This window comes from Cololabis saira, chromosome 22 (assembly GCF_033807715.1).
Source record: "Cololabis saira isolate AMF1-May2022 chromosome 22, fColSai1.1, whole genome shotgun sequence".
Taxonomy (NCBI): Eukaryota; Metazoa; Chordata; class Actinopteri; order Beloniformes; family Belonidae; genus Cololabis; species Cololabis saira.
Window position 1 is genome coordinate 37388885 of NC_084608.1, and position 11241 is coordinate 37400125.

Genomic DNA, 11241 nt, shown 5'->3' on the forward strand with positions numbered 1-11241 from the left:
CGAAAAAAAAGTCAAAATAAAAGTCAAAATGTCGAGAAAAAAGTCAAAATAAAAGTCAAAATGTCGAGAAAAAAGTCAAAATAAAAGTCAAAATAAAAGTCGAAATAAAAGTCGACATTTCGGACCATTTCAGACCTGGACCAGGATCTGGACCAGGACCTGGTCCAGATCCTGGTCCTGGTCCTGGTCCTGGTCCAGATCCAGATCCTGGTCCTGGTTCTACTTCTTGTCCCCGGTGCTGAAGATCTGCTCGTAGGACGGGGGCGGGTGGTTGCAGTAGGACGGAGGCTCCGCCCCCATGTGGGCGGGGCCTCCCATCATGTGGGCGGAGCCAGGTGTGGGCGGGAATAGCGGGGGGCGGGGCCTCGCAGCTCCCGGGTCACTTCCTGCCGGGAGGCCGTTGAGCCCGAAGCCGTGGAGGCCGACGGGCTGCTGGGAAACTGTAAAAATATAAAATAAAATCAGAATGAATAAACCCACGGGCTGCTGGGAGACTGGGGAAATATAAAATAAAATCAAATAAAAATAATAAATAATAAATAAAACTAGAAAATTTCAGGAAATTTTGAAGTGCCACGGGACTACTGTCGGATGATTGAAGAGTTATTGCAGAAAATAGGTAATAGGCTAACAGAACAACTAACAGAACAGCTAACGGGACCACTAATGGGACCGCTAACAGAACCGCTAACAAAACCGCTAACAGAACCGCTAATGGGACTGCTAACAGAACCGCTAACAGAACCGCTAACGGGACCACTAACGGGACCGCTAACGGGACCACTAACGGGACCGCTTACGGGACCGCTAACAGAACCGCTAACAAAACCGCCAACAGAACCGCTAATGGGACCGCTAACAGAACCGCTAACGGGACCACTAATGGGACCGCTAACAAAACCGCTAACAGAACCGCTAATGGGACCGCTAACAGAACCGCTAACGGGACCGCTGACGGGACCGCTAACAGAACCGCTAACAAAACCGCCAACAGAACCGCTAATGGGACCGCTAACAGAACCGCTAACGGGACCACTAATGGGACCGCTAACAGAACCGCTAACAAAACCGCTAACAGAACCGCTAATGGGACCGCTAACAGAACCGCTAACGGGACCACTAACGGGACCGCTAACAAAACCGCTAATGGGACCGCTTACGGGACCGCTAACAGGACCGCTAACAGTTATTAATTATAATGATTGATAATATATATATATATATATATATATATATATATATATATATACATATATATAATAATACCTGCCATCCCATAATAACACCTACCATGTATGTGTGTGTGTGTGTGTGTGTGTGTGTGTGTGTGTGTGTGTGTGTGTGTGTGTGTGTGTGTGTGTGTGTGTGTGTGTGTGTGTGGGTTCAGGGTCAGGTTCATTACTCGAGAGAGAAAAAAAAAAAAGGTTCAGTACTATAAACAGAGGGGGTAATGACTCAGCAAAGACAACCTCCTAAAACCTAGATTTTCGGTTGTGACAAGCTCTCAAATCACTCCAATTTGTGATCAAACCATAGCTCTTAGCAGAAAAACGAAAACATCGTGAGAGACACAGAACCCGGCAAATTCTGACAATCTTATTTTTATTCAGATATGCCTTAAAATGTGTTAGTAACGGCAGTTTGAAAACTAAGTGAGATTTTTTTTGAAGAAAAGTTTTTTTTTACATTGCAGTCAATGGAGACAGAGGCAGGAATTTGCGTGGCTGTTAGCCCCGCCGTTTAAATTTTGTGCATACCCCGCCGGTCAAATTCACATTTTATGAATCCCAACACGTATGTCTACATTCTGAACAAAAATTATCTGTCTACCTTTTACGGTTTGGCCGTGAGCTCGAGTTACAAATAAAAAATCTAGTTATTTTTTCATTCTAAATGCAACTGAAAGCCTCACTCTAAATTAGACAAAAAAGTGATTTCCAGTCCTCGCTTGAGGGCTCATTTCTTGAAAAGTGTACATTTTAGGAAAAAACTGTTCGGGTTTGGAGAGAGAAGAGAAGTTTTCCTCAGTTTTGAAGTTTGAATGACAGTTCTACGTGCAAGTATTTTTCTTTTTTTCCCCTCCCTCGTCTCTCCCTAGTCCAGGTTTCCTCTAGTCCAGGACCAGAGCGGTGGATAAAACAGAGTGGCGACACTTCCATAGGACTCCGTTGTAACCCGCACTTCCGGGTTCTGGAGCCCTCTATAGTTAGGGTTAGGGTTAGTCTATAGTTCCATAAGTGGCGTCGATCCCGTTGATCCCGTTGATTTCAGTGGCCGCACGTCGACAAACTCCTGAGGTAAGGCGATGAAATACCGACCAATTTGAAGTCATTATGTGTAGTTATTATATCGGAGACGCTTTTTATGTTAGGTGGTTTTTCTCTTTTTTTTCTTTCTTTTTTTCCTCTTTTTTTCCTTTTTTCTTTTTTCCTTTTTTCCTTTTTTTCTTTTTTCCTTTTTTTTCTTTTTTCCCTTTTCTTCTTTTTGTTCCTTTTTTTTTCCCATTTTTCTAATTATTTTCTTCTTTCCTCTTTTTTCCCTCTTTTTTTCTTTCTTCTTTTCTTTTTTTCCTCTTTTTCCCTCTTTTTTCTCTTTTTTTCCTTTTTTTCGTTTTTCCTTTTTTTTCTTTTCTTCTTTTTGTTCCTTTTTTTTCCCATTTTTCTAATTATTTTCTTCTTTCCTCTTTGTTCCCTCTTTTTTTCTTTCTTCTTTTCTTTTTTTCCTCTTTTTTCCTCTTTTTCCCTCTTTTTTCTCTTTTTTTCTTTCATTTTTTCCTCTTTTTTCCTTTTTTTCGTTTTTCCTTTTTTTTTCTTTCTTCCTTTTCTTCTTTTTGTTCCTTTTTTCCCATTTTTTATAATTATTTTCTTTTTTCCTCTTTTTTCTTCTTTTCTTTTTTTTCCCCTCTTTTTTTTTCCTCTTTTTTCCCTCTTTTTCTCTTTTTTTTCTTTCTTTTTTTCCTCTTTTTTCTCTTTTTTCCCTCTTTTTTTCCTCTTTTTTCTCTTTTTTTTCTTTCTTTTTTTCCTCTTTTTTTCCCCTTTTTTTCTTTTTTCCTTTTTTCTTTTTTTCCTCTTTTTTTCCTTTTTTCTTTTTTTCCCCTCCCTCGTCTCTCCCTAGTCCAGGTTTCCTCTAGTCCAGGACCAGAGCGGTGGATAAAACAGAGTGGCGACACTTCCATAGGACTCTGTTGTAACCCGCACTTCCGGGTTCTGGAGCCCTCTATAGTTAGGGTTAGGGTTAGTCTATAGTTCCATAAGTGGCGTCGATCCCGTTGATTCCGTTGATTTAAGTGGCCGCACGTCGAGAAACTCCTGAGGTAAGGCGATGAAATACCGACCAATTTTAAGTCATTATGTGTAGTTATTATATCGGAGACGCTTTTTATGTTAGGTGGTTTTTCTCTTTTTTTTCTTTCTTTTTTTCCTCTTTTTTTCCTTTTTTCTTTTTTCCTTTTTTTCTTTTTTCCTTTTTTTTCTTTTTTCCTTTTTGTTCCTTTTTTTTCCCATTTTTCTAATTATTTTCTTATTTCCTCTTTTTTCCCTCTTTTTTTCTTTCTTCTTTTCTTTTTTTCCTCTTTTTCCCTCTTTTTTCTCTTTTTTTCTTTCATTTTTTCCTCTTTTTTTCCTTTTTTTCGTTTTTCCTTTTTTTTCTTTTCTTCTTTTTGTTCCTTTTTTTTCCCATTTTTCTAATTATTTTCTTTTTTCCTCTTTGTTCCCTCTTTTTTTCTTTCTTCTTTTCTTTTTTTCCTCTTTTTTCCTCTTTTTCCCTCTTTTTTCTATTTTTTTCTTTCATTTTTTCCTCTTTTTTCCTTTTTTTCGTTTTTCCTTTTTTTTTCTTTCTTCCTTTTCTTCTTTTTGTTCCTTTTTTCCCATTTTTTCTAATTATTTTCTTTTTTCCTCTTTTTTCAATCTTTTCTTTTTTTTCCCCTCTTTTTTTTTCCTCTTTTTTCCCTCTTTTTTCTTTCTTTTTTTCCTCTTTTTTCTCTTTTTTCCCTCTTTTTTTCCTCTTTTTTCTCTTTTTTTTCTTTCATTTTTTCCTCTTTTTTTCCTTTTTTTCGTTTTTCCTTTTTTTTCTTTTCTTCTTTTTGTTCCTTTTTTTCCCATTTTTCTAATTATTTTCTTTTTTCCTCTTTGTTCCCTCTTTTTTTCTTTCTTCTTTTCTTTTTTTCCTCTTTTTTCCTCTTTTTCCCTCTTTTTTCTCTTTTTTTCTTTCATTTTTTCCTCTTTTTTCCTTTTTTTCGTTTTTCCTTTTTTTTCTTTTTTCCTTTTCTTCTTTTTGTTCCTTTTTTCCCATTTTTTCTAATTATTTTCTTTTTTCCTCTTTTTTCTTCTTTTCTTTTTTTTCCCCTCTTTTTTTTCCTCTTTTTTCCCTCTTTTTCTCTTTTTTTCTTTCTTTTTTTCCTCTTTTTTCTCTTTTTTCCCTCTTTTTTTCCTCTTTTTTCTCTTTTTTTTCTTTCTTTTTTTCCTCTTTTTTTCCCCTTTTTTTCTTTTTTCCTTTTTTCTTTTTTTCCTCTTTTTTTCCTTTTTTCTTTTTTTCCCCTCCCTCGTCTCTCCCTAGTCCAGGTTTCCTCTAGTCCAGGACCAGAGCGGTGGATAAAACAGAGTGGCGACACTTCCATAGGACTCTGTTGTAACCCGCACTTCCGGGTTCTGGAGCCCTCTATAGTTAGGGTTAGGGTTAGTCTCTAGTTCCATAAGTGGCGTCGATCCCGTTGATCCCGTTGATTTCAGTGGCCGCACGTCGACAAACTCCTGAGGTAAGGCGATGAAATACCGACCAATTTGAAGTCATTATGTGTAGTTATTATATCGGAGACGCTTTTTATGTTAGGTGGTTTTTCTCTTTTTTTTCTTTCTTTTTTTCCTCTTTTTTTCCTTTTTTCTTTTTTCCTTTTTTTCTTTTTTCCTTTTTTTTCTTTTTTCCTTTTCTTCTTTTTGTTCCTTTTTTTCCCCATTTTTCTAATTATTTCATTTTTTCCTCTTTGTTCCCTCTTTTTTCTTTCTTCTTTTCTTTTTTTCCTCTTTTTTCCTCTTTTTTCCTCTTTTTCCCTCTTTTTTCTCTTTTTTTCTTTCATTTTTTCCTCTTTTTTTCCTTTTTTTCGTTTTTCCTTTTTTTTTCTTTTTTCCTTTTCTTCTTTTTGTTCCTTTTTTCCCATTTTTTCTAATTATTTTCTTTTTTCCTCTTTTTTCTTCTTTTCTTTTTTTCCCCTCTTTTTTTCCTCTTTTTTCCCTCTTTTTCTCTTTTTTTTCTTTCTTTTTTTCCTCTTTTTTCCCCTTTTTTTCTTTTTTCCTTTTTTCTTTTTTTTCCTCTTTTTTCCCTCTTTTTCTCTTTTTTTCTTTCTTTTTTTCCTCTTTTTTCTCTTTTTTCCCTCTTTTTTTCCTCTTTTTTTTCTTTCTTTTTTTCCTCTTTTTTCCCCTTTTTTTCTTTTTTCCTTTTTTCTTTTTTTCCTCTTTTTTCTTTCTTTTTTTCCTCTTTTTTTCCCCTCCGTCGTCTCTCCCTAGTCCAGGTTTCCTCTAGTCCAGGACCAGAGCGGTGGATAAAACAGAGTGGCGACACTTCCATAGGACTCTGTTGTAACCAGCACTTCCGGGTTCTGGAGCCCTTTATAGTTAGGGTTAGGGTTAGTCTATAGTTCCATAAGTGGCGTCGATCCCGTTGGATCCCGTTGATTTCAGTGGCCGCACGTCGAGAAACTCCTGAGGTAAGGCGATGAAATACCGACCAATTTTAAGTCATTATGTGTAGTTATTATATCGGAGACGCTTTTTATGTTAGGTGGTTTTTCTCTTTTTTTTCTTTCTTTTTTTCCTCTTTTTTTCCTTTTTTCTTTTTTCCTTTTTTTTTCTTTTTTCCTTTTCTTCTTTTTGTTCCTTTTTTTTCCCATTTTTCTAATTATTTTATTTTTTCCTCTTTTTTCCCTCTTTTTTTCTTTCTTCTTTTCTTTTTTTCCTCTTTTTTCCTCTTTTTCCCTCTTTTTTCTCTTTTTTCTTTCATTTTTTCCTCTTTTTTTCCTTTTTTTCGTTTTTCCTTTTTTTTCTTTTTTCCTTTTCTTCTTTTTGTTCCTTTTTTTCCCATTTTTCTAATTATTTTCTTTTTTCCTCTTTGTTCCCTCTTTTTTTCTTTCTTCTTTTCTTTTTTTCCTCTTTTTTCCTCTTTTTCCCTCTTTTTTCTCTTTTTTTCTTTCATTTTTTCCTCTTTTTTTCCTTTTTTTCGTTTTTCCTTTTTTTTCTTTTTTCCTTTTCTTCTTTTTGTTCCTTTTTTTTCCCATTTTTCTAATTATTTTCTTTTTTCCTCTTTGTTCCCTCTTTTTTTCTTTCTTCTTTTCTTTTTTCCTCTTTTTTCCTCTTTTTCCCTCTTTTTTCTCTTTTTTTCTTTCATTTTTTCCTCTTTTTTTCCTTTTTTTCGTTTTTCCTTTTTTTTTCTTTTTTCCTTTTCTTCTTTTTGTTCCTTTTTTTCCCATTTTTCTAATTATTTTCTTTTTTCCTCTTTGTTCCCTCTTTTTTTCTTTCTTCTTTTCTTTTTTTCCTCTTTTTTCCTCTTTTTCCCTTTTCTCTCTTTTTTTCTTTCATTTTTTCCTCTTTTTTTCCTTTTTTTCGTTTTTCCCTTTTTTTTCTTTTTTCCTTTTCTTCTTTTTGTTCCTTTTTTCCCATTTGTTCTAATTATTTTCTTTTTTCCTCTTTTTTCTTCTTTTCTTTTTTTTCCCCTCTTTTTTTCCTCTTTTTTCCCTCTTTTTCTCTTTTTTTTCTTTCTTTTTTTCCTCTTTTTTCTCTTTTTTCCCTCTTTTTTTCCTCTTTTTTCTCTTTTTTTTCTTTCTTTTTTTCCTCTTTTTTTCCCCTTTTTTTCTTTTTTCCTTTTTTCTTTTTTTCCTCTTTTTTCCTCTTTTTCCCTCTTTTTTCTCTTTTTTTCTTTCATTTTTTCCTCTTTTTTTCCTTTTTTTCGTTTTTCCTTTTTTTTTCTTTTTTCCTTTTCTTCTTTTTGTTCCTTTTTTCCCATTTTTTCTAATTATTTTCTTTTTTCCTCTTTTTTCTTCTTTTCTTTTTTCCCCTCTTTTTTTCCTCTTTTTTCCCTCTTTTTCTCTTTTTTTTCTTTCTTTTTTTCCTCTTTTTTCTCTTTTTTCCCTCTTTTTTTCCTCTTTTTTCTCTTTTTTTTCTTTCTTTTTTTCCTCTTTTTTTCCCCTTTTTTTCTTTTTTCCTTTTTTCTTTTTTTCCTCTTTTTTTCCTTTTTTCTTTTTTTCCCCTCCCTCGTCTCTCCCTAGTCCAGGTTTCCTCTAGTCCAGGACCAGAGCGGTGGATAAAACAGAGTGGCGACACTTCCATAGGACTCTGTTGTAACCCGCACTTCCGGGTTCTGGAGCCCTCTATAGTTAGGGTTAGGGTTAGTCTATAGTTCCATAAGTGGCGTCGATCCCGTTGATTCCGTTGATTTCAGTGGCCGCACGTCGAGAAACTCCTGAGGTAAGGCGATGAAATACCCACCAATTTGAAGTCATTATGTGTAGTTATTATATCGGAGACGCTTTTTATGTTAGGTGGTTTTTCTCTTTTTTTTCTTTCTTTTTTTCCTCTTTTTTTCCTTTTTTCTTTTTTCCTTTTTTTCTTTTTTCCTTTTTTTTTCTTTTTTCCTTTTCTTCTTTTTGTTCCTTTTTTTTCCCATTTTTCTAATTATTTAATTTTTTCCTCTTTTTCCCTCTTTTTTTCTTTCTTCTTTTCTTTTTTTCCTCCTTTTTCCTCTTTTTCCCTTTTTTCTCTTTTTTTCATTCATTTTTTCCTCTTTTTTTCCTTTTTTTCGTTTTTCCTTTTTTTTCTTTTTTCCTTTTCTTCTTTTTGTTCCTTTTTTTCCCCATTTTTCTAATTATTTTCTTTTTTCCTCTTTGTTCCCTCTTTTTTTCTTTCTTCTTTTCTTTTTTTCCTCTTTTTCCCTCTTTTTTCTCTTTTTTTCTTTCATTTTTTCCTCTTTTTTTCCTTTTTTTTTCTTTTTTCCTTTTCTTCTTTTTGTTCCTTTTTTCCCATTTTTTCTAATTATTTTCTTTTTTCCTCTTTTTTCTTCTTTTCCTTTTTTTTCCCTCTTTTTTTCCTCTTTTTTCCCTCTTTTTCTCTTTTTTTTCTTTCTTTTTTTCCTCTTTTTTCTCTTTTTTCCCTCTTTTTTTCCTCTTTTTTCTCTTTTTTTTCTTTCTTTTTTTCCTCTTTTTTTCCCCTTTTTTTCTTTTTTCCTTTTTTCTTTTTTTCCTCTTTTTTTCCTTTTTTCTTTTTTTCCCCTCCCTCGTCTCTCCCTAGTCCAGGTTTCCTCTAGTCCAGGACCAGAGCGGTGGATAAAACAGAGTGGCGACACTTCCTTAGGACTCTGTTGTAACCAGCACTTCCGGGTTCTGGAGCCCTCTATAGTTAGGGTTAGGGTTAGTCTATAGTTCCATAAGTGGCGTCGATCCCGCTGGATCCCGTTGATTTCAGTGGCCGCACGTCGAGAAACTCCTGAGGTAAGGCGATGAAATACCCACCAATTTGAAGTCATTATGTGTAGTTATTATATCGGAGACGCTTTTTATGTTAGGTGGTTTTTCTCTTTTTTTTCTTTCTTTTTTTCCTCTTTTTTTCCTTTTTTCTTTTTTCCTTTTTTTCTTTTTTCCTTTTTTTTTCTTTTTTCCTTTTCTTCTTTTTGTTCCTTTTTTTTCCCATTTTTCTAATTATTTTATTTTTTCCTCTTTTCCCTCTTTTTTTCTTTCTTCTTTTCTTTTTTTCCTCTTTTTTCCTCTTTTTCCCTCTTTTTTCTCTTTTTTTCATTCATTTTTTCCTCTTTTTTTCCTTTTTTTCGTTTTTCCTTTTTTTTCTTTTTTCCTTTTCTTCTTTTTGTTCCTTTTTTTCCAATTTTTCTAATTATTTTCTTTTTTCCTCTTTGTTCCCTCTTTATTTCTTTCTTCTTTTCTTTTTTTCCTCTTTTTTCCTCTTTTTCCCTCTTTTTTTCTTTCATTTTTTCCTCTTTTTTTCCTTTTTTTCGTTTTTCCTTTTTTTTTCTTTTTTCCTTTTCTTCTTTTTGTTCCTTTTTCCCATTTTTTCTAATTATTTTCTTTTTTCCTCTTTTTTCTTCTTTTCTTTTTTTCCCCTCTTTTTTTCCTCTTTTTTCCCTCTTTTTCTCTTTTTTTTCTTTCTTTTTTTCCTCTTTTTTCTCCTTTTTCCCTCTTTTTTTCCTCTTTTTTCTCTTTTTTTTCTTTCTTTTTTTCCTCTTTTTTTCCCCTTTTTTTCTTTTTTCCTTTTTTCTTTTTTTCCTCTTTTTTTCCTTTTTTCTTTTTTTCCCCTCCCTCGTCTCTCCCTAGTCCAGGTTTCCTCTAGTCCAGGACCAGAGCGGTGGATAAAACAGAGTGGCGACACTTCCATAGGACTCTGTTGTAACCCGCACTTCCGGGTTCTGGAGCCCTCTATAGTTAGGGTTAGGGTTAGTCTATAGTTCCATAAGTGACGTCGATCCCGTTGATCCCGTTGATTTCAGTGGCCGCACGTCGAGAAACTCCTGAGGTAAGGCGATGAAATACCGACCAATTTTAAGTCATTATGTGTAGTTATTATATCGGAGACGCTTTTTATGTTAGGTGGTTTTTCTCTTTTTTTTCTTTCTTTTTTTCCTCTTTTTTTCCTTTTTTCTTTTTTCCTTTTTTTCTTTTTTCCTTTTTTTTCTTTTTTCCTTTTCTTCTTTTTGTTCCTTTTTTTCCCCATTTTTCTAATTATTTTCTTTTTTCCTCTTTTTTCCCTCTTTTTTTCTTTCTTCTTTTCTTTTTTTCCTCTTTTTTCCTCTTTTTCCCTCTTTTTTCTCTTTTTTTCTTTCATTTTTTCCTCTTTTTTTCCTTTTTTTCGTTTTTCCTTTTTTTTCTTTTTTCCTTTTCTTCTTTTTGTTCCTTTTTTTTTCCCATTTTTCTAATTATTTTCTTTTTTCCTCTTTGTTCCCTCTTTTTTTCTTTCTTCTTTTCTTTTTTTCCTCTTTTTTCCTCTTTTTTCCCTCTTTTTCTCTTTTTTTTCTTTCTTTTTTTCCTCTTTTTTACCTCTTTTTTTCCTCTTTTTTCCTTTTTTTTCATTTTTCCTTTTCTTCTTTTTGTTCCTTTTTTCCCATTTTTTCTAATTATTTTCTTTTTTCCTCTTTTTTCTTCTTTTCTTTTTTTTTCCCTCTTTTTTTTCCTCTTTTTTCCCTCTTTTTCTCTTTTTTTTCTTTCTTTTTTTCCTCTTTTTTCCCTCTTTTTTTCCTCTTTTTTCCTTTTTTTTCATTTTTCCTTTTCTTCTTTTTGTTCCTTTTTTCCCATTTTTTTCTAATTATTTTCTTTTTTTCCTCTTTTTTCCTTCTTTTTTCTCTTTTTTTTCTTTCGTTTTTTCCTCTTTTTTCCTTTTTTCTTTTTTTTTCCTTTTTTTTTCTTTTTTCCTTTTCTTCTTTTTGTTCCTTTTTTTCCCATTTTTTTCTAATTATTTTCTTTTTTCCTCTTTTTTCCCTCTTTTTTTTCTTTCTTCTTTTCTTTTTTTCCTCTTTTTTTCCTCTTTTTTCCCTCTTTTTTCTCTTTTTTTTCTTTCTTTTTTTCCTCTGTTTTTCTTTTTTTCCTTTTTTTCTTTTTTCCTTTTTTTCATTTTTCCTTTTCTTCTTTTTGTTCCTTTTTTCCCATTTTTTCTAATTATTTTCTTTTTTCCTCTTTTTTCCCTCTTTTTTCTCTTTTTTCTTTCTTCTTTTCTTTTTTCCCTCTTTTTCCTCTTTTTCCCTCTTTTTTCTCTTTTTTTCTCTATTTTTTTCCTCTTTTTTCCCCTTTTTTTCTTTTTTTCTTTTTTCTTTTTCTTCTTTTTCTTTAAATTTTTTTAAACTTTATTTTTAAAGATTTTTATATTTTTGACATTACAAGTAAAATGTAACAATGACATAAAACTAAAAGCAAAGCAAAATGAAAGAAAGAGAAATAAGAAAAGTGCACAGATTGTAACAGCCGCTCTGAAATGAACAGCAAAGGAAAAGCCACACGGCAGCGTTGGAAGTTCCTCCATCAAAACACACATGTTTCACCAATCCTGCTCTCATATTTCTATTTTAGCTTCCTTCTCCCAGTTATGTTTAATATAAAGTGTGTTTGAGATTGTAAACATGCGTACAGTCTAGCAATCATTTTTCTGATGGACTTGGATTTATATTTATTAGATCTATTGATATTACTGTTATAATGGGCTCTAACCTGAAGGTTCCTGTAGAAGTCATGTTTTTCTAAATGATATCTATCTTCTAGTGTTT

At 32.8% G+C, this 11241-nt stretch overlaps 1 protein-coding gene across 1 annotated transcript in view; it reads right to left on the minus strand.

The window, feature by feature from the left end:
* Positions 1-100: 100 nt before the first annotated feature.
* vopp1b (VOPP1 WW domain binding protein b) overlaps positions 101-11241 on the minus strand; it is a 39283-nt gene continuing 28142 nt past the window's right edge. The window contains exon 5 of the mRNA XM_061713534.1: positions 101-440. Within this exon, the coding sequence (XP_061569518.1) occupies positions 220-440 (221 nt within the window). The 3' untranslated portion in view covers positions 101-219. The remainder of the gene's footprint in view (positions 441-11241) is intronic.